This window comes from Mus caroli, unplaced genomic scaffold (assembly GCF_978045245.1).
Source record: "Mus caroli unplaced genomic scaffold, Mus_caroli_1 scaffold_17, whole genome shotgun sequence".
Classification (NCBI taxonomy): Eukaryota; Metazoa; Chordata; class Mammalia; order Rodentia; family Muridae; genus Mus; species Mus caroli.
This window is the reverse complement of record NW_028227272.1, coordinates 13,571,665-13,595,089: the sequence shown is the minus strand read 5'-3', so window position 1 is coordinate 13,595,089 and position 23,425 is coordinate 13,571,665. Positions and strand designations below refer to the sequence as shown.

General features: G+C 39.7%; 1 protein-coding gene across 2 annotated transcripts in view; it reads left to right on the top strand.

Moving 5' to 3' along the window:
* The window catches only part of LOC110311725 (sperm-associated antigen 6), a 110,227-nt gene that overhangs the window by 75,889 nt on the left and 10,913 nt on the right, over nucleotides 1-23,425 (top strand). Inside the window, exons 9-10 of one of the 2 annotated variants that reach the window (XM_021185223.3) lie at nucleotides 4,055-4,171; nucleotides 14,332-14,477. In XM_021185223.3, the coding sequence (XP_021040882.1) occupies nucleotides 4,055-4,171; nucleotides 14,332-14,477 (263 nt within the window). The remainder of the gene's footprint in view (nucleotides 1-4,054; nucleotides 4,172-14,331; nucleotides 14,478-23,425) is intronic. The other variant, XM_085832149.1, reaches the window with a different exon arrangement.

Below are 23,425 nucleotides of genomic sequence, written 5' to 3'. Positions count from 1 at the left end.
TTTCTATGGTATCTCTGGACCTGAGATTTTCTCTTTTATCTCTTATATTCTGTTGGTGATGTTTGCATCTATGACTCTGGATCTCTTTCCTAGGTTTTCCATCTCCAGGGTTGTTTCCCTTGTGTTTTCTTTAATGTTTCTATTTCCAATTTTAAATCCTGGACAGTTTTTGTTCAGTTCCTTCACCTGTTTGGTTGTGTTTTTCTGTATTTCTTTAAGAGATTTATGTGTTTCCTATTTAAGGGCTTCTATTTGTTTACTTGTGTTCTCCTGTATTTCATTAAGGGAGTTATTTATGTCCTTCTTAAAGTCCTCTATCATATTCATGAGATGGGATTTTAGGTCTGAATCTTGCATTTCAGGTGTGTTATGGTATCCAGGGCTTGCTGTGGTGGGAGAACTGGGTTCTGATGTTGCCAAAGTAGCATTGGTTTCTGTTGCTTATGTTCTTGGGCTTGCCTCTCACCATCTGGTTATCTCTAGTGCTAACTGGTTTTGTTGTCTCTGACTGGAGCCTGTCCCTCCTGTGAGCCTTTGATCCTGGCTATATCAGAACTCCTGGGAGTCCAGATGTCTCTGTGATCCTAAGATCCTGGGTGTGTCAGAGCTCCTTGGCGTTAGGGTGCCTCTGGGTGTGGGCAGAGTGGGTGAAGATCCAGAGCCTAGGGTCCACTCTCTTGAATTCTTAATATATTTTGGGTATTAGCCTTTTATCAAATGTTAAGTCAGTAACATTTGACTCCTATTCTGTTTTGTCCTAATAACATTGTTCCTTGCCTTACAGAAGATTTTCAGTTTCAAGAGGTCCCATTTATTAATTGTTGATCTTAGTGCCTGAGCTATTGGTTCAGGGAAATATCTCCTGTCCCAATGCATTTAAGGGTATATCCACTTTCTCTTCTATGAGAATTAGTGTATCTGGTGGTATGTTGAGGTCTTTGATCCACTTGGACTTGAGTTTTGTGCAGGGTGATAAATATGTATCTATTTTCATTTTTCTACATGTAGAAATCCAATTAGACCAGCACCATTTGTTAAAGATGCTTTCATTTCTCCTTTGTGTAGTTTGGTTTCTTTGTCAAAAATCAAGTGTCCATAGGGTTTCGATTTGCTTCTGGTTCCATGATTTGATTCTATTAGTCAACCTATTTGTTTTTATGCCAGTATCAGGTGGTTTTTATTACCACTGCTCTGTAGTAGAACTTGAAATCAGGGATGGTGATTCCTGTAGAAGTTCTTTTATTATACAGAATTGCTTTAGCTATCCTGTATTTTTTATTTTTCTACATGAAGTTGAGTGTCATTTTTCCAAGGTCTGTAAATAATTGTATTAGAATTTTGATGGAAATTGCATTGAATATATAGATTGCTTTTGGCAGGATGGCCATTTTCATTGTGTTTTTTCTACCATTCCATGAACATGGGAAATCTTTCCATCCTCTGATACCTTTTTCAACCTTTCTAAATTTTGTGGAGTACAGGATTTTGAAGAAAGACCTAATGATTCTTGGGATTTCCTCAGTGTCTGTTATGTCCCTCTTTTCATTTCTGATTTTTGTTGATTTGGACATTGTCTCTCTGCCTTTTAGATTGATTAAGGGTTTGTCTATATTATTAATTTTCTTAAAAAAACAACTTTTTGTTTCATTGATTCTTTATATTATCCTCTTTGTTTCTAATTGATTGATTTTAGCCCTGAGTTTGATTATTTATTATTGTCTACTCTTCTTGGGTATGTTTTCAGAGCTTTGAGGTATGCTCTTAAGTTGCTGGTGTGGGGACTCTCCAATTTCTTTATGATAGCACTTAGTACTATGAACTTTCCTCTTAGCACTTCTTTCTTTGTGTCTCATACATTTGGGTATGTTGTGCATTTATTTTCCTTGAATTCTAGAACGTCTTTAATTTAATTTAATTTTGAGAAGAGAGCTGCTCAGTTTCCATAACTTTGTAGGCTTTCTGGTGTTTCTGTTGTTGAAGTCTAGCTTTAATCTATGATGGTCTGATAAGATATTTGTTTCAATTTTCTTGTAGCTGTTGAGGCTTACTTTGTGACTGAGCATATGGCCTATTTTTGGAGAAGGCATAGTGGGATTAGATATTTTTCTGTTGCTATAATAAAATATTATGACAATGTAAAATTATAAAAGAAAGAATATATTTTGGCTTATAGTTCCAGATGGATGAGTCCATCATGGCAGGGAGGCATGAAAGATAAAGAAAAATGGAAGCATTGTGAGCCTATAATACCCCTACCTGCCCTGCCACCACTACTGTACTTCCTACATTGAGATCATGTGTTCTAAGCCTTCCCAAACATCACCACTAACTGGGAAACATGGATTCAAATGTCTGATACTGTGGCAGACATATCTCACTCAAATGTATTATATTATGACAGTAATATAATAAGATGTGTTTAAAAATGAGAGTTTGTTTTAAGCTTATAAAATGTATAGAAGAAAGATTGAATTGAATTTCTTAAATCTTATTTAATATATGAAATAGTATTAGGGGCAAACTGTGTCAAATGATAAAAGGATATGCATGCCTGTTCCATCTGAGTATCTAAAGAAAAGTTTAAAATTCAAGAAAATGTTTACTGCTACTACACGTAATGATAAAAGTTTTGTAAAATATACTTCCAAAATTTGCAATGTGAAGTGGTCCTTCATTTCAAGAGCATTTATAAACAGCCAGTAACAAAATTAGAAGGCCTCAGAGAAAGAACATGTAAGCAGAACAGTTTCCTAGGACACATAGAAGTAGCATGAAGTATGAAGTTTTCAAAAAACAGCTATGCACATCTGTGCAGCATTCTAGAATGGAAGAGAAACAAATTCATCAGTTTCAGAACTAACTGCAGCATGCCACAATCACAACAGGCTCCTTCTCTCACATTGTTGTTAAGGGCAGCACTGTATGATGTTGCTTTGAAAGCTGCAACAGTGCTGAAGGGAAAGCAGCATGGGTACATGAAAGGCAGCATGGGTACATGCAAGGCAGCCTGGGAATATGCAAGGCAGCCTGGGTAAATGCAAGGCAGCATGGGTAAATGAAGGCAGCGTGGGTATATACAAGGTGACATGGGGACATGCTAGATGGTATGGGGACATGCAAGGTGGCCTGGGGACATATAAAGCAGTATGGGGACATGCAAGGTGGCCTGGGTACAGGCAGTGCATGCCCTTTTGCTGGTGGGTGATACACTCCCTGGTTGAGAGTTCAGTAAATCTCTTCTGCTTCAACTTGAGAAGGAGGAAATTTCTACCTGTGCCACAGCAGCATCTCTGCAAATGCACATGGAAATATACATGCAATAGATACTTCTGAGTACATATTGATCTGAAAATGTTACTGTATAATAGGTATTTTCTTAGATTTATTGGTTAGAAGAAATGGGAATTTTTAGTTATCTATTTTCACATCTACAAACTTTATACAATATAGTGTGTTATCTATATAATTATGTAATATATGATAATTTATAGCCTCTAACTTTATGCTTTATAATTTTAATTTTCTCACAGATATTTTTAGAACTTAACAATTTACTTAATGTTTTAAGATTTAGCAGGAAGCTATTCTATAATAAAAGATAGTTAAAATAGTTTTTTTGTACAACTGTTTTTAAGAATGTAACAAATACAGGTTAGATCAGTGTCTTAGGGTTTTATTGCTGTGAACAGAAACCATGACCACAGTAACTTTTATAAGGACAACATTTAATTGGGACTGGCTTCCAGTTTCAAAGGTTCAGTCCATTATGATCAAGGCAGGAACATGGCAGCATCCAGGCTTACATGGGGCTGGAGTTGCTGAGAGTTCCACCACTTGTTCCAAAGGGACCTAGGCAGCTAGAATAAAAGGTATTAAGTCCCACTCCCATAGTGACACATCTACTCCAACAAAGTTATACCTCCTAATAGTGCTACCCCCTGGACCAAGCATGTACAAACCATCATAATTACCAAACTAGTTTTATTTCCAAATCTAGAAATATAGGCTACAAAATGTTAGTATTTTATATGCATTTTGCTTTGTATTTCAATAGAGTAAAAAAGCCATAAAGAATATCCTTCAGAAATGCACCTACCTCCCAGCCCTTGAGCCGTTCCTGTATGACGCACCTCCCAATATCCTGAAACATGTTGTTGGGCAGTTCAGTAAGGTAAGGGAAGAATTCACCTGTCAATTTGTTGCTTTCCCATTTGCCTCTGTAAGTGGGACTGTGGGCTTTACTACTTAATTTTCCATTCCTGTCCATATGCATTCACACAGACACATAGGTTAAAACCCACGGACAATGCTAAATCTTCCTGCTTTTTAAAATTATTCTCAGGGAGTTCCTAGTATGTCAACACATAAAGCATTACAGTTGAGCTGGCGAGATGGCTCACTAGGTAAAAGTACTTGCCATACAAGTTGGTAACCTGAATTGCATCCCTGGAGCCCATGGTGGAGGGAGAGAACCTGAAAAAGTGTTCTCTGCTTCCACATGTGTGCTGTGAGCTGCACATGTCCTCATTTATGCACAGTAATAATAATAATAATAATAATAATAATAATAATAATAATAAAACAATGATACAAAAATTTAAAGAGGTGATTCTCCTCCCCTACCACTGCTATTTTGCATTGATTAGTATCTATTCATCTTTCTCAGTGTCCTTTAAGCTCAGACATCTAGGACCACAGGAAAGATCTTTATTAAATAGAAAGAAAGAAAGAAAGAAAGAAAGAAAGAAAGAAAGAAAGAAAGAAAGAAAGAAAGAAAGAAAGGAAGGAAGGAAGGAAGGAAAAAGAAAATTCTGAGACCCTGAAATATTTTTCAGAAACTATTCCCTTTATTACAGATTCTGACAGTCATTTAGTCATATTCATTTGTTTAAAATGTTTCAGTTTAAATTTTTGTGTGTGTGTGAGCATTTGCTGACATATGTGTCTGAGCACCATGTGAAGGTAGAAGAGGACACAGGTTGCTCGGAGCTGGAGTTATGGATGGTTGTGAGCCACCATGTGGGTCTGGGAACTGAATCCTCTGCAAGAATCAGTGCTCTTAAGTGCTGGGCCATCTCTCTAGTCCTGCATATTCATAGCTTTAGTTAAAATTTAAGACATATGATTGTTTCTTAGATAATTTCTTAGATAATTGCATGTTCATATATAGCATGTAAATGAAAGTGTGATAGAAATGTTAAGCTGAGAAATGTGGGGTGGCAGCTGCTGAGGAAGGACCCCATGATGGCCACAGTGTGTCAGATTCAGTGTATGGCTCCTGAGAACTACTGAGACTGTGCTTTATATATTTGACACAGCAAAAGAGCCCATGTCAGTCACCAGCCACAGTGGTTTTGTGTGGGATTAGAAGTTATTGTTTTGTGCTCAGTGTAGTACCCAAGGCTTTATATATGCTAGACATATGCTCTACCCTTGAACTGTAACCCCAGCTACATTCTAATTCTTTGGTTAGATGTAAGTTGGGAATAGTAAATGCTTTTTTTTTTTTTTTTTTCGAGACAGGGTTTCTCTGTGTAGTGCTGGCTGTCCTGGAACTCACTCTGTAGACCAGGCTGGCCTCAAACTCAGAAATCTGCCTGCCTCTGCCTCCCAAATGCTGGGATCAAAGGCGTGCGACACCACACCCGGCTCAATGCTTTTTTTTATTGTAAACATTAAATGAGATGGTATATATTAAGAAGTTATTTTAGTGCAAGACACATTAAATAACTAAAAAATGAAAACAAAACAATCAAGTATTGTTTTAAAGAAATCAAAGGGGCTGGAGAGATGGCTCAGTGGTTAAGAGCACTGATAGCTTTTCTGAAGGTCCTGAGTTCAAATCCCAGCAACCACATGGTGGTTCACAACCATCTGTAATGGGATCTGATGCCCTCTCCTGGTGTTTCTGAAGACAGTTACAGTGTACTTAGATATAATAATAAATAAATTAAAAAAAAAAGAAATCAAATGTTCAGATCTGTCATGGTGGTTACACACATTTAATCCCAGCTCTTGGGAAGCAGAGGCAGGCCGATCTCTGTGAGTTCAGGCCCAGCCTGGTTCTAAACTAGCCAGGGGTACTTAGTTAAGACTCTGTCTCAAACAAGTAAAGAATGAAATAAAAAGAAATACAACAAATATTCATGTGTTGAAGACAATTGCCACTTTTGACTATCAGAAGGCATGTTCGTTTGAATACTCTTACATAGCCACACAAATGAGACTCTCTGATGGCATGCTGTATTTCTGCAACTATGAACAAAACCAGGTCTCACTGTGTAGGTCCAACTGGACTGGAGCTTATTCCTGATCCTCCTGCCCTACCTCCTAATGCTGAGATTGCTGATGTGAATCTCACCACTTCAATGTAGATTCTATAGTCAAGTAAGCTTCTTACACGGTATCCTTCAGATTGCTTTTAGTTCTCTGCTGTGCTGACCTTTAAGCATAGTTGTTACAGGAAACAGTTTCCCTGAGATGATGCCACCTCTGAACATGGTTCTGGGTAACAGACACCTGTGCTCTGTCTTCCTCAGTCCAAGAAAAAGGTGAACTGCTCTTTCCCTGTCTCTGGTTTGACAGTCCAAGTGACCACACCGTGTAGAGAAAACACTTTATATGGAGAAAGTTGGTCCATTTTTCACTTTCATGTCTTTTAGATGCTAAATAGGAAGAGGCAGGCTAATTTAATCACCTGAGAAGGAGCAGTAAGGGACAAGTGGTCATCTACAGATCTCAGCTCTGGAACAGTTCCTCTTATAGTCTAATCTTTTTTTTTTCACATTTTATTAGATATTTTCTTTATTTACATTTAAAATGTTATGCCCTTTCCTAGTTTCCCCTCAGAAAATCCCCTATCCTCTCCCACCTCCCCCTACTCCCCAACCCACCCACTCCTGCTTCCTGGCCCAAGCATTCCCCAGGATAGGGGCATAGAACCTTCACAGGATCAAGAGCCTCTCTTCCCACTGATGACCAACTTGGCCATCTTCAACTACATATGCAGCTAGAGCCATGAGTGTTTTCCTTGATTGATGGTTTAGTTCCAGGGAACTCTGGGATTACTGGTTAGTTCACATTGTGGTTCCCCTTAAGGGGCTGCAAACCTCTTCAGCAACTTGGGTACTTTCTCTGGTTCCTTCCTTGGGGACCCTGTGAGCTGTCTAATGGATGACTGTGAGCATCCACTTCTGTATTAGTCAGGCACTTGGCAGAGCCTCTCAGGAGACAGCTATATCAGTTTCCTGTCAGCAAGTGTTTGTTGGCATCTGCATTAGTGTCTGGGTTTGGTGGTTGTTTATGGGATGGATCTCCAGGTGGGGTAGTCTCTGGATAATCATGCCTTCTGTCTCTGCTCCAAACTTTGTCTCTGTAACTCTTTCCATGGATATTTTGTTCCCCATTCTAAGAAGGATCGAAATGTCCACACTTTAGTCTTCTTTCTTCTTGAGTTTCATGTGTTTTGCAAATTGTATCTTGGGTATTCTGAGCTTCTGGGCTAATATCCAATTTATCAGTGAGTGCATATCACATGTGTTCTTTTGTGATTGGGTTACCTCACTTAGGATGGTATCCTCCAGATCCATCCATTTGTCTAAGAATTTCATGAATTCGTTGTTTCTAATAGCTGAGTAGTACTCTTTTGTGTAAATGTATCACATTTTCTGTATCCATTCCTCTGTTGAGAGACATCTGGATTCTTTCTAGCTTCTGGCTATTATAAATAAGGCTGTTATGAACATAGTGGAGCATGTGTCCTTATTAACCACTTGGAACATCTTCTGGGTATATGCTCAGAAGAGGTATTGCTGGATCTTCCGGTAGTACTATGTCTAATTTTCTGAGGAACCACAAAACTGATTTCCAGAGTGGTTGTACCAGCTTGCAATCCCACCAGCAATGGAGGAGTGTTCTTCTTTCTCCACATCCTCGCCAGCATCTGTTGTCACATGAATTTTTGATCTTAGCCATTTTGACTGATGTGAGGTGGAATCTCAGGCTTGTTTTGATTTGCATTTCCCTGATGATTAAGGATGCTGAACATTGTTTCAGGTGCTTCTCAGCCATTTGGTGTTCCTCAGTTGAGAATTCTTTGTTTAGCTCTGTACCCGTTTTTAATGGGATTATTTGATTTTCTTGAGTCCAGCTTCTTGAGTTCTTTATATATTGGATATTAGTCCCCTATAGGATTTAGGATTGGTAAAGACCTTTTCCCAATGTGTTGGTGGCCTTTTTGTCTTATTGACAGTGTCTTTTGCCTTACAGAAGCTTTGCAATTTTATGAGGTCCCATTTGTCGATTCTTGATCTTACAGCACAAAGCCATTGCTGTTCTGTTCAGGAAATTTCCCCTGTGCCCATATCTTTGAGGCTTTTCCCCACTTTCTCCTCTATAAGTTTTAGTGTTTCTGGTTTTATGTTGTGTTCCTTGATCCACTTAGACTTGAGCTTTGTACAAGGAGATAAGAATGGATCAATTTGCATTCTTCTACATGCTAACTGCCAGTTGAGCCAGCACCATTTGTTTAAAATGCTGTCTTTTTTTCCCCACTGGATGGTTTTATTTCCTTTATCAAAGATCAAATGATCATAGGTGTGTGGGTTCATTTCTGTGTCTTTGATTCCATTCCACTGATATACCTGTCTTTCACTGTACCAGTACCATGCAGTTTTGATCACAATTGCTCTGTAGTACAGTTTGAGGTCAGACATGGTGATTCCTCCAGAGGTTCTTTTACTGTTGAGCATAGTTTTTGCTATCCTAGGTTTTTTGTTATTCCAGATAAATTTGCAAATTGCCCTTTCTAACTCTGTGAAGAATTGAATTTTGATGGGGATTGCATTGAATCTGTAGCTTGCATTCAGCAAGATAGCCATTTTTACTATATTAATCCTGCCAATCCATAAGCATGGGATAGCTTTCCAACTTCTGAGATCTTTGATTTCTTTCTACAGAGACTTGAAGTTCTTATCATACAGACGTTTCACTTCCTCAGTTAGAGTCACACCAAGGTATTTTATATTATTTGTGACTATTGTGAAGGGTATTGTTTCCCTAAATTCTTTCTCAGCCTGTTTATCCTTTGTGAGGAGAAAGGCCACTGGCTTGTTTGAGTTAATTTTATATCTAGCTACTGCACTGAAGTTGTTTATCAGGCTTAGGAGTTCTCTGGTGGAATTTTGGGGGTCACTTATATATATTATCATATCATCTGCAAATAGTGATATTTTGACTTCTTCCTTTCCAATTTGTGTCCTTTTTATCTCCTTTTGTTCTCTAATTGCTCTGGCTAGGACTTCAAGTACTATATTGAATAGGTAGGGAGAGAGTGGGCAGCCTTGTTTAGTCCCTGATTTTAGTGGGATTGTTTCCAGTTTCTCTCCATATAGTTTGATGTTGGTTACTGGTTTGCTATGTTAGGTATGGGCCTTGAATTCCTGATATTTCCAAGACTTTTCATCATGAATGGGTGTTGGTTTTTGTCATATTTATGTGGGTTTTCTATTATTTATGACAAATGCTTTCTTGGCAACTAATGAGATGATCATGTGGTTTTGTCTTTGAGTTTGTTTATATAGTGGATTATATTGATGGATTTCCGTATATTGAACCAACCCTGCTTCCCTGGGATGAAGCCTACTTGATCATAATGTATTATCATTTTTGATGTGTTTTTCAACTCAGTTTGCAAGAATTTTTTTTTTTTTTTTTGCCTTGTGGAAGAAAGTTTGCAAGAATTTTATTGAGTATTTTTGCATCAATATTCATAAGGGAAATTGGTCTGAAGTTCTCTTTCTTTGTTGAGTTTTTGTGTGGTATAGGTATCAGAGCAATTGTGGCTTCATAGAATGAATTGGGTAAAGTACCTTCTGTTTCTATTTTGTGGAATAGTTTGAGGAGAGTTGGAATTAGGTCCTCTTTGAATGTCTGATAGAACTCTGTACTAAACCATTCTGGTCCTGGGCTTTTTTTGGTTGGGAGACTAGTAGTGATAGTTTCTATTTCTTTAGAGGATATGGGGCTCTTTAGATCATTAATCTGATCCTGATTTAATTTTGGTACCTGGTATCTGTCTTGAAAATTGTCCATTTCATCCAGATTTTTCAGTTGTGTTGAGTATAGGCTTTTGTAGTAGGATCTGATGATTTCTTGGATTTCATCAGATTCTGTTGCTATCATTCCCTTTTCTTTTCTGATTTTGTTAATTAGGATACTGTTCCTGTGCCCTCTAGTTAGTCTGCCTATGGGTTTATCTATCTTCTTGATTTTCCCAAAGAACCAGCTACAGGTTTGGTTGATTCTTTGAATAGTTCTTTTTGTTTTCACTTAGTTGATTTCAGCCCTGAGTTTGATTATTTCCTGCCTTCTACTCCTCTTGGGTGAATTTGCTTCCTTTTGTTCTAGAGCTTTTATGTGTGCTGTCAATCTACTCATTTATACTCTCTCCAGATTCTTTTTGAAGGCACTCAGAGTTATGAGTTTTCCTCTTAGGATTGCTTTCATTGTGTCGATAAGTTTGGATATGTTGTGGCTTAATTTTCATTAAACTCTAAAATTTTTTAATTTCTTTCTTTATTTCTTCCTTGACCTAGTTATCTTGAGTAGAGTGTTTTTCAGTTTCCATGTTTATGTGGGTTTTCTATTATTTATGTTGTTATTGAAGATCAGCCTTAGTCTGTGGTGATGTTATAGGATGCATGGGATTATTTCAATATTTTTGTAGCTGTTGAGGCTTGTTTTGTCACTGATTATATGGTCAATTTTGGAGAAGGTACCATGAGGTGCTGATAAAAAGGTTTATTCTTTTGTTTTAGGATTACATGTTCTATAGATCTCTGTTAAATCCATATGTTCCTTAACTTCTGCTAGTTTCAATTTGTCTCTGTACAGTTTCTGTTTCTAGGATCTGTCCATTGCTGAGAGTGGGGTGTTGAAGTCTTCCACTATTATTGTGTGAGGTGCAATGTGTGCTTTGAACTTTACTAAAGTTTCTTTAATGAATGTGGATGCCCTTGCATTTTGAGCATAAACATTCAGAATTGAGAGTTTATCTTGGTAAATTTTACCTTTGATGTTTATGAAGTATCCCTCCTTATCCATTTTGATTAGGTTGAATGTCGATTTTATTTGATATTAGAATGGCTACTCCAGTTTGTTTCTTGGGACCATTTGCTTGGAAAATTTTTTTTCCAGACTTTTACTCTGAAGTAGTGTTTGTCTTTGTCACTGAGGTGGGTTTCTTGTATGCAGCAAAATGTTGGGTCCTGTTTATGCAACTAGTCTGTTAGTCTATGTCTTTTTATTGGGGAATTGAATCCATTGATATTAAGACATATTAAGAAAAAGTAATTGTTTCTTCCTATTATTTTTCTCATTAGAGTTGGAATTTTGTTCATGTGGCTATCTTCTTTTAGGTTTGTTGAAAGATTAGTTTTGTTTCTTTCTTTTTTTTTTTTTTTTTTTTTGCTTTTTCTAGAGCATATTTTCCCTCCTTGTGTTGGAGTTTTCCCTTTGTTATCCTTTGAAGGGCTGGGTTTGTGGAAAGATATTGTTTAAATTTTTTTTTTTTTCATGGAATACCTTTGTTTCTCTGTCTATGATAATTGAGAGTTTTGCTGAGTATAGTATCCTAGGCTGGTATTTGTGCTTTCCTAGGTCTGTATGACATCTTCCCAGCATCTTCTGGCTTTCATAGTTTCTGGGGAGAAGTCAGGTGTAATTCTATTTGGTCTGTCTTATATGTTACTTGATCTTTTCCCCTTTGATATTCCACCTTTGTTTAGTGCATATGATGTTTTGATTATTATGTGACAGGAGGAATTTCTTTTCTGGTCCAGTCTGTTTGGAGTTCTGGAGGCTTCTTGTATGTTCATGGGCATCTCTTTCTTTAGGTCTGGGAAGTTTTCTTCTACAATTTTGTTGAAGATATTCACTGGCCCTTTAAGTTGGGTATCTTCTCTCTCTTCTATACCTATTATCCGTAGGTTTGGTCTTCTCCGTGTGTCCTGCATTTCCTGGATGTTTTGGACTAGGATATTTTTACATTTTACATTTTCTTTGATTGTTGTGTCAGTGTTTTCTATGGTATCTTCTTCACCTGAGATTCTCTCTTCTATCTCTTGCATTCTGTTGGTGATGCTTGCATCTATGGTTCCTGCCTTCTTTCCTAGGTTTTCTATTTCCAGAGTTGTCTCCCTTTGTGATTTCTTTATTGTTGTTACTTCCATTTTTAGATCCTGGATGGTTTTGTTCAATTCTTTCACCTGTTTGGATGTGTTCTCCTGTATTTCTTTAAGGGAGTTATTTATGTCCTTCTTATATTCCTCCTTTATCTCCATGAGAAGTGACTTTAGATCCATGTCTTGCTTTTCTGGTGAGATGGTGTCTCCATGACTTGCTATGGTGGGAGAGTTGGGTTCTGATGATGCCAAGTAACCTTGGTTTCTATTGCTTCTGTTCCTATGCTTGTCTCCCAATCATTTCATTATCTCAAGTACTCCCTGCGCTTGATATATCTAATTGGAGCCTGTTCTTCCTGTAATCTCAGTTGAATCAGAACTTCTCAGAGTCCAGCTTTCTTTGTGATTCCATGATTCTGGGATCCTGTGATGCTGATATCTGGGTGTGTCAGAGTTCTTGGCAATCAAGCTTTCTCTGAGACCCTGAGATCCTGGTGTGACTAAGCTCCTGGGATCCTGGGATTCTGTGATCCTGGGTGTGTTAGAGCACCTGGAAGTGGTACCTCCTATGGGGACTGTTTGGCTGTCCACTGAATTCGAAACCAAGTTAGACCAGAGATGACCTTAGCCACTGGTTAGGCAGGGTTCCTGTGTCTGTGCTCCTGCTGTCCCCAGACACCCCCGGTTTTGTTGGAACAGATGCTGTGTTCCACTCATCAGTGATCCTAAGTCCAAGGTGTGCTAGGGTGCCCGTGGGGTGCAGAGTCCTCTGGAGACCATGGGACTGCTCGCCCAAGTTCGGGCCCAAGGTGGTCCGGCTCTGGTGCCGACTGGAAGGAGCCTTATAGTCTAAATCTTTAGGTCAATAAGAAAGACATGCTGCTCTTACTGAACTTGTTGAACATAGTACTCATTCAAGTGAACACTGACCTCCAATGTTGAAGGTTCATACTAAGCAAATAAAAGTCATTATGCGTTTTTGTGTTAAACACCCACACACATGCACATGTGCACACACATACACACACACACACACACACACATACAGGCAGAAGAAGAAGAAGAAGAAGAAGAGAGAGAGAGAGAGAGAGAGAGAGAGAGAGAGAGAGAGAGAGAGAGAAAGAGAGAAAGGGATGGGTTAGGGAAATAGGGAATATCTGGCAAGAGTGGGGAAGAGGAAACATGATCAATTACATGAGAAAAATTAGAGAAGAGAAAAAAAACCAGTAGAATGTTTGAAAGTTAGACCACCAAAGTCAAGGGAACTGAAGATGCTATCTCATAATATAACATGTCTTATATATGTGTCTTTGACAATGTTTGCTACCAGCAGATGGGATAGTTCCTTAAAGGCTCCTTCCTTCCTTCCTTCCTTCCTTCCTTCCTTCCTTCCTTCCTTCCTTCCTTCCTTCCTTTCTTCCTTCCTTCCCTTTCTCTTTCCCTCCCTCTATCCCAGTCTGGGACTTGCTCTGCCTCTGAACTCTATCCTCTAGACCTTTTTTTTTTTTTTTTTTTTTTTCCTAGAATAGGAGTCACTGTGTATTCTCAGCTGGGCTCAAATTCCTAGTCATCCTGGCTTTTGCTCCTCTGGACTGTGAGCTGAGGTCACATGTGTCTGCTAATTTATCCAGCCAGAATCTTCTTAAAGTTAGGGCTGCAAATAATGAGTAGGAGCCCCCCAGGCCAAAGGGGACAGTTCTGAGTGGTGAAAAGGCATTCCAGAGAGAAGGAGCCCAGTGCAAAGACAAGCAGTGCTCAGCATTTGTGCTCTTCATTACTGAAACACAGCTTCAGTTGAAGAGTGGCCTGGCAAGGAGTAAGATATTTAGATATTTAAGAGATGAATAGAAGAGACCTTGCCTTTTATTTTTTTTAGAGGGTGGAGAGACCTCAGAGGGGTGGCTGTAAGTAGGCTTCACCCAGGAGTGAATAATATTAACTTTGCTCATGTTCAGTGGCTTATTACATTTCTGCAACATGAAAAAGTTAATATACTTTTCAAAAGAGTGTATTTTACTTCCAATTAGCAGCAAATTTGGCCTACTATGTTATAGATACACTGAGAATAAATTCTATGCTAAATTATTTTCTGTCATAAAACTCTAACTTGGGAAAGAAGAAATGTTGTTTTATGTACTTTCTCTTCAAGGTGCTGCCACATGACAGCAAAGCCCGACGGCTTTTTGTGACGAGTGGTGGACTTAAAAAGGTTCAGGAGATAAAGGCAGAGCCAGGCTCTCTCCTGCAGGAATACATCAACAGCATCAACAATTGTTACCCAGAGGAAATAGTAAGGTGAGGAGGATGGACTGAGGAGTTCAATATTACAATGGTTGCAATTTTCAAATACTGCCTGTTTTTGTTAGGGTTTCATTGCTGTGAACAGACTTCATGAACATGGTAATTTTTATAGTGAACAACATTAATTGGGGCTGGCTTACAATTTCAGAGGTTCAATCTATTATCATCATGGCAGGAAGCATGGCAGTGTCCAGGCAGACATGTTGCTGGAGAAGGAGCTCACAATTCTACATCTTGATCTGAAGGCAACCAGGAAGAGTATCTCTTCCACACTGGGCAGAGCTTGAGCATAGGACCTCAAAGCCCACCTCCCACAGTGACTCACTTTTTCCAACAAGACCACACCTCTTAAGAGTGTCAAACCTTTCCATGGGCCAAACCTTTTTATGTTGAGTGTGTAAATATGTGGAAATTCTACATGAGGCCAATGTATAGCTTCTTAATGATCTTTCATCTCATGAAAATTAAGTACTTTTGCAATTCAGGAACTAAACCCAGGGCCTTATGCTGTCAGGCAAGAGCCCTACTTGCAGCTCAGATTAGTATTTTAAAAAGTAAAGTTGATTTGCAGAGCAGTAAGCCTAAGCCTCAGATCATATACACAAAAAAGAGAATTTTATTGCCCCTTTAAATAAAATAAAGTTGTGAAGAAAAAATGGAATAAAACCACTAAGTCTTGACAAATACCATAAAATATGAAAAATGCATGTTTATACTTTCTAGATCATTATTAGAAAATACAAATTCTAGATTTAAAAACATATGTGTTATATGTAAACAATAGCTGTTATCTATTTGTTTTAATACTTAATAATTACCACTTTCTGGGATCGTTTGTTGTTTTTTTCTTTTTTCCAGACAGGGTTTGTCTTTGTGTAGCATTGGCTGTCTTGGAACTAGCTCTGTAGACTAGGATGGCTTTGACTCATGGAGATCCACCTGTCTCTGCCTCCCCAGTGCTGGGACTAAGTGTGTGCACAACCACTGCCCAGCTATTTTCTTTGTGACATGTAATAACATTGGTTTTTATGAACTCAATGATTTTGTTGATTGGGATAATTTTTTCTTTCCATAATTATTTTATTCACATTATACCCCTGTACTGGCTATTTTTGTGTCAACTTGACACAGCTGGAGTTATCACAGAGAAACGAGCTTCAGTTGAGGAAATGCCTCCATGAGATCCAACTGTAAGGCATTTTCTCAATTAGTGATCAAGGGGGAAAGGCCCCTTGTGGGTGGGACCATCCCTGGGCTGGTAGTCTTGGTTCGATAAGAGAGTAGACTAAGCAAGCCAGGGGAAGCAAGCCAGTAAAGAACATCCCTCCATGGCCTCTGCATCAGCTCCTGCTCCCTGACCTGCTTGAGTTCTAGTCCTGACTTCCTTTGGTGATGAACAGCAGCATGGAAGTGTAAGCCGAATAAATCCTTTCCTCCCCAACTTGCTTCTTGGTCATAATGTTTGTGCAGGAATAGAAACCCTGACTAAGACAAATTGGTACCAGCAGAGTGGGGTATTCCTGTGACAACCTGACCATGTTTTTGGGAGGACTGTGGAAGGACTTTGGAACGTTGGGCTTGAATATCCATTCATTGTTAAGAGCTCTGTCAGATATTTTGTAGGAGCTTGGAACATAATGTTGAGAACAGTGCAGAAGATGGAGGCCTGGCTTGTGAAATTTCAGAGGGAAAATTAAAGACTCTTTTCAGGGCCATTGCTGTTTTGATTGTGAAGATTCTGTAGTTCTGGTTAGCTGGGGCTGAAGAATCAGCTGTGATTAACAAGATACCAGAACTACTAAAGCAAAAACTTTGCATTACTGGGACTATTGATGCTGGTTAGCTGGAGCTAAGAAATTAGCGGTGATTAAGAAGAGACCAGCATCATTGAGGTGACATCTTCTGGGAAGTGTTTTCTGAAAGCACAAAGAGGCTGTGTTCCAGAGATAGCCAAGGTTGTACTCCTGCTGCAGCAGGACTTAGTAATATGTAAGGGTCACCCAGGTGGTACTGGTTTTGAAGGCATGGAGGGGTCATGCAGAGCAGCTGAGGCTAGGTACTGTGAGAGGGCATGGAAGGCCATTGGTGAAGGTGCAGCTTCAGTTGCAATTGAAGGCCCAGGACTGAAGGGGTCACGCAGTGTTTTGGAGATGCCAGTACCATGAGATGACCACCAAGAGCAGCAGCAGCAGTGGAATACAGGCATCTGGAACCTAAAGGATGATTCATGGGCTACAAAGGGCATGACTGGAGAAGTGACCCAAACCCTTGGAGGAGCCCAGAAGATCGTGAGTTGGATCCCAGACATTGGATGGTTGGAGATTGATTTTTGCTTTTGATTGTGACTGTGCCCTGATATTTTCCCTCTTGAAGGAAGAAACTGTTTTAGTGGAGTCCACAGTTAAGAGACTTTTAATTGTAAAAAGACTTTGAATTTTAAAAGAGATGGATATTTTAAAGAGATTGAAATTTTAAGAATATGTAAAGATTGTGGGACTTTTAAAGTTATTTAGATCTTGGGGATGAGTAAGAATGTAAGGGTTGAGGCTTACTAGTGATGTGTTTGTGTGTAAAGTTGACAAGGGGTAAATTGTACTGGCTATTTTTGTGTCAACTTGACACAGCTGGCGTTATCACAGAGAAACGAGCTTCAGTTGAGGAAATGCCTCCATGAGATCCAACTGTAAGGCATTTTCTCAATTAGTGATCAAGGGGGAAAGGCCCCTTGTGGGTGGGACCATCCCTGGGCTGGTAGTCTTGGGTTCTATAAGAGAGTAGACTAAGCAAGCCAGGGGAAGCAAGCCAGTAAAGAACATCCCTCCATGGCCTCTGCATCAGCTCCTGCTCCCTGACCTGCTTGAGTTCCAGTCCTGACTTCCTTTGGTGATGAACAGCAGCATGGAAGTGTAAGCCGAATAAATCCTTTCCTCCCCAACTTGCTTCTTGGTCATGATGTTTGTGCAGGAATAGAAACCCTGACTAAAACAACCCCAATCACAGCCCCCTCCCTCCTCTCCTCCAAGTCCCTCCCCAAATGATCCCCACTTCTCTGTAGAGAAGGGGAAGCTTCCTTGAGTACCACCCACCCTGGGACACCTAGTTCCAGCAGGACTAAACATCTCTCCTACTGAGGCCCAACCAGGTAATCCAGGTAGGGGGAAGGTGATCCAATGGCAGGGAACAGAGCCAGAGACAGCCCCACCCCTGTTCCCCATGAAGAGCAAGCTGCACATCTGTTACAAATGGGGGGTGGGGCTAGCTCCAGCCCCTGCATGCTCTTAGATTGGTGGTTCAGTTTCTGTGAGCCCTATAGGCCCAGGTTAGTTGACTCTGTAGGTCTTCTTGTGGTGTCCTTGACACCTCTGGGTCACTCAATTCTATCCCCCACTTTCCCACAGACTCCCTGGGCTCAGCTGTGGGTCTTTGCATTTGCCTTTATCCACTGCTGGATGAAATATCTCAGGAGACAGTTATGCTAGGCTTCTGTTTGCAAGCATAGCAGATTATCATTAGTAGTGTCAGGGGTTGGCCAGTCAGGGTAGGCTGTTCCCTCAGTCTCTGTTCCATCTTTATCCCTGAACATCTTGTAGTCAGGACAAATTTGGGGTGGATTGGGTTGATATCCCCCTCATTCCCCTGGAGGTCCTGCCCGGCTATAGGAGGTGGCCATTTCAGTCTGTATCCTTCATTGGTAGAAATGTCAGCTAGAGTCATTCTTATAGACTCCCTATAGTCCCTCCCTCCTAGGTCTCCAGCTAGTCTCAAGATGACCCCCACTGATTTCTTACTCCCTCTCTTGCCCTCTTTCCCCACATCTGATTGCCATTCCTATAATCCTCCTCACATCCTCTCACACCCTGTTCTCTCTCTTCATCCACCTCTGAGTGAGATTCACATATCCTCCCGTTGGCTCTCCTTATTACTTAATTTCTTTGGGTCTGTGGATTGTAGTATGGTTATCCTGCATTTTATGGCCAATTTATAAATGAGTACATACTATATATGTGTCTTTCTGGTTCTGGGTTATCTTAGGATGATATTCTCAAGTTCCATTTGCCTGAAAATTTCATGATCTCTTTGTTTTTAATGGCTGAAAAGAATTGTGTAGATGTACCATATTTTCTTTATCCATTCTTCAGTTGAGGGACATCTAGGTTGTTCCCAGTTTCTGGCTATTAAGAATAAAGCTGCTATGAACATAGTTGAGCAAGTGTCAACTTGGTACAGTGGGGTTTCCTTTTGAGTATATGCTCAGGAGTGGTATAGCTGGATCTTGAGGGAGAAATATTCCCAATTTTCTGAGAAACCACCAAATTGATTTCCAAAGTGGGTGTATAAGTTTTCACTTCCACATTTTTGAATGCAAACCTACTAATTCTTTGAATTTCCTCATTGTCTGTTGTTATGTCTCTCTGCCTTTTAGTTAATTTGGCTAGGATTTGTTCATCTTGTTGATTTTTCTCAAAGAACCACTTTTGGTTCTTTGACTGTATTGTTTTCTTTGTTTCTAATTGATTGCTTTTAGCTCTGTATTTGACTGCTTCCAGCCTTCTTCTCTTGGGTGTGTTTGCTTCTTTTTTTCTAGAGTACTTTATACAGTTAGTATGAGAACTCTCCAGTTGTTTTATGAAGGCATTGCTATGAACTTTCCTCTTAGCACTGCCTTCATTTGTGCCCCATAAGTTTGTACCTTCATTTCCATTGAGTTATTTATTATTTACTTTACATCCCAATCACAGCCTCCCTCCCTTCTCTCCTCCCAATCTCACCCTCTCTCCATTATCCCCTCCCCTTCTCCTCAGAGGAGAAATCCACTATGGGTACCAATCCATCCTGGTCTATCATGTCACAGCAGGACTAAGTGAATCCTCTCCCATTGATGCCTAACAAGGCAATCCAGCTAGGGAAAGGGGGTTCAAAAGCAGGCAACAGAGTCACAGACAGCCCCTGCTCCAATTGTTAGGGAATCCATATGAAGACCAAGCTGCACATCTCCTACAAATATGTAGGGGACCTAGGTCCAGCCCCTGCATGCTCTTTGATTGGTGGTTCAGTCTCTGTGAGACCCATGGACCTATGTTAGTTGACTCTATAGGTCTTCTTGTGGTGTTCCTTATCAGATACAATAGGAAAAATAGGGACTTTCTGCTGGTTAGTGGACAACTTGATATATTTACAAGTCAGTATTTTGTGATTAATATGTGGTCTGTATAAACTTTTTTTAAAAAGATTTATTTATTTATTATATGTAAATACACTGTAGCTGTCTTCAGACACACCAGAAGAGGGTGTCAGATCTCATTACGGATGGTTGTGAACCACCATGTGGTTGCTGGGATTTGAACTCGGGACCTTTGGAAGAGCAGTCAGTGCTCTTACCCGCTGAGCCATCTCGCCAGCCTGGTCTGTATAAACTTATAGGGAATTGAGAATGCTATGTGTGACTTTTCTGATGAGGGTTAATGGAAATCTCTGAGCATATTTTCTTCTTTGGGAATTCTGGTGTCTTTAAAGTCTCTGAGGTGTTAAAGGAGGAAGTGTAGCATGTAAAGGAGCCTGGTGAAGCAAAGTCAAGTAGCTTGTAAATGAGCCTGGTGACATGGTGACACACACCTACAGAAGTATTTGTAGGGTCAGTTAATTTAGTGGAGATTTTTTTTTAAATTTTAAGTTACTGTCTAATAGAAAAATAATGTGAGCCATATGTATAATTTCAAGATTTTTATTTTTTTATTTATTTATTTTTTAATTTTTAATATTTTTATTACATATTTTCCTCAATTACATTTCCAATGCTATCCCAAAAGTCCCCCATAGCGCCCCTCCACTTCCCTACCCACCCATTCCCATTCTTTTGGCCCTGGCATTCCCCTATATTGGGGCATATAAAGTTTGCAAGTCCAATGGGCCTCTCTTTCCATTGATGGCCGACTAGGCCATCTTTCGATACATATGCAGCTAGAGACAAGAGCTCCGGGGTTCTGGTTAGTACATCATGTTGTTCCAACAATAGGGTTGCAGATCCCTTTAGCTCCTTGGGTACTTTCTCTAGCTTCTCCATTGGGAGCCCTGTGATACATCCAATAGCTGACTGTGAACATCCACTCCTGTTTGCTAGGCCCCGGCATCGTCTCACAAGAGACAGCTATATTTGGGTCCTTTCAGCAAAATCTTGCTAGTGTATGCAATGGTGTCAGCGTTTAGAAGCTGATTATGGGATGGATCCCTGGATACGGCAGTCTCTAAATGGTCCATCCTTTCATCACAGCTACGAACTTTGTCTCTGTAACTCCTTCCCTGGGTGTTTTGTTCCCAATTCTAAGAAGGGGCACAGTGTCCACACTTTGGTCTTCATTCTTCTTGAGTTTCATGCGTTTAGCACATTGTATCTTATATCTTGGGTATCCTAAGTTTGGGGCTAATATCCACTTATCAGTGAATACATATTGTGTGAGTTCTTTTGTGATTGTGTTACTTCAGTCAAGATGATGCCCTCCAGGTCCATCCATTTGGCTAGGAATTTCATAAATTCATTCTTTTTAATAGCTGAGTAGTACTCCATTGTGTAAATGTACCATAATTTCTGTATCCATTCCTCGGTTGAGGGACATCTGGGTTCTTTCCAGCTTCTGGCTATTATAAATAGGGCTGCTATGAACATAGTGGAGCATGTGTCCTTTTTACCGGTTGGGCCATCTTCTGGATATATGCCCAGGAGAGGTATTACTGGATCCTCCGGTAGTACTATGTCCAATTTTCTGAGGAACCGCCAGACTGATTTCCAGAGTGGTTGTACAAGCTTGCAATCCCACCAACAATGGAGGAGTGTTCCTCTTTCTCCACATCCTTGCCAGCATCTGCTGTCACCTGAATTTTTGATCTTAGCCATTCTGACTGGTGTGAGGTGGAATCTCAGGGTTGTTTTGATTTGCATTTCCCTGATGATTAAGGATGTTGAACATTTTTTCAGGTGTTTCTCTGCCATTCGGTATTCCTCAGGTGAGAATTCTTTGTTCAGTTCTGAGCCCCATTTTTTAATGGGGTTATTTGACTTTCTGGAGTCCACCTTCTTGAGTTCTTTATATATATTGGATATTAGTCCCTTATCTGATTTAGGATAGGTGAAGATCCTTTCCCAATCTGTTGGTGGTTTTTTTGTCTTATTGATGGTGTCTTTAGCCTTGCAGAAGCTTTGTAGTTTCATGAGGTCCCACTTGTCAATTCTCGATCTTACAGCACAAGCCATTACTGTTCTATTCAGGAATTTTTCCCCTGTGCCCATATCTTCAAGGCTTTTCCCCACTTTCTCCTCTATAAGTTTCAGTGTCTCTGGTTTTATGTGAAGTTCCTTGATCCACTTAGACTTGACCTTAGTACAAGGAGATAGGAATGGATCGATTCGCATTCTTCTACATGTTAACAACCAGTTGTGCCAGCACCATTTGTTGAAAATGCTGTCTTTCTTCCACTGGATGTTTTTAGCTCCCTTGTCGAAGATCAAGTGACCGTAGGTGTGTGGGTTCATTTCTGGGTCTTCAATTCTATTCCATTGGTCTATTTGTCTGTCACTATACCAGTACCATGCAGTTTTTATCACAATTGCTCTGTAGTAGAGCTTTAGGTCCGGCATGGTGATTCCACCAGAGGTTCTTTTATCCTTGAGAAGAGTTTTTGCTATCCTAGGTTTTTTGTTATTCCAGATGAATTTGCAGATTGCATTTTCTAATTCGTTGAAGAATTGATTTGGAATTTTGATGGGGATTGCATTGAATCTGTAGATTGCTTTTGGCAAGATAGCCATTTTTACAATGTTGATCCTGCCAATCCATGAGCATGGGAGATCTTTCCATCTTCTGAGATCTTCTTTAATTTCTTTCTTCAGAGACTTGAAGTTCTTATCATAGAGATCTTTCACTTCCTTAGTTAGAGTCCCGCCAAGATATTTAATATTATTTGTGACTATTGAGAAGGGTGTTGTTTCCCTAATTTCTTTCTCAGCCTGTTTATTCTTTGTGTAGAGAAAGGCCATTGATTTGTTTGAGTTAATTTTATATCCAGCTACTTTACCGAAGCTGTTTATCAGGCTTAGGAGTTCTCTGGTGGAATTTTTAGGGTCACTTATATATACTATCATATCATCTGCAAAGAGTGATATTTTGACTTCATCTTTTCCAATTTGTATCCCTTTGATCTCCTTTTGTTGTCGAATTGCTCTGGCTAGGACTTCAAGTACAATGTTGAATAGGTATGGAGAAAGTGGACAGCCTTGTCTAGTCCCTGATTTTAGAGGGATTGCTTCAAGCTTCTCACCATTTACTTTGATGTTGGCTACTGGTTTGCTGTAGATTGCTTTTATCATGTTTAGGTATGGGCCTTGAATTTCTGATCTTTCCAAGACTTTTATCATGAATGGGTGTTGGATCTTGTCAAATGCTTTTTCCGCATCTAACGAGATGACCATGTGGTTTTTGTCTTTGAGTTTGTTTATATACTGGATTAGGTTGATGGATTTCCGTATATTGAACCATCACTGCATCACTGGGATGAAACCTACTTGGTCAGGATGGATGATTGTTTTGATGTGTTCTTGGATTCGGTTAGCAAGAACTTTATTGAGGATTTTTACATCAATATTCATAAGGGATATTGGTCTGAAGTTTTCTATCTTTGTTGGGTCTTTTTGTGGTTTAGGTATCAGAGTAATTGTGGCTTCATAGAATGAGTTGGGTAGAGTACCTTCTGTTTCTATTTTGTGGAATAGTTTGTGAAGAACTGGGATTAGATCTTCTTTGAAGGTCTGATAGAACTCTGCACTAAACCCATCTGGTCCTGGGCTTTTTTTAGTTGGGAGACTATTAATGACTGCTTCTATTTCTTTGGGGGATATAGGGCTGTTTAGATCATTAACCTGATCTTCATTCAACTTTGGTACCTGGTATCTG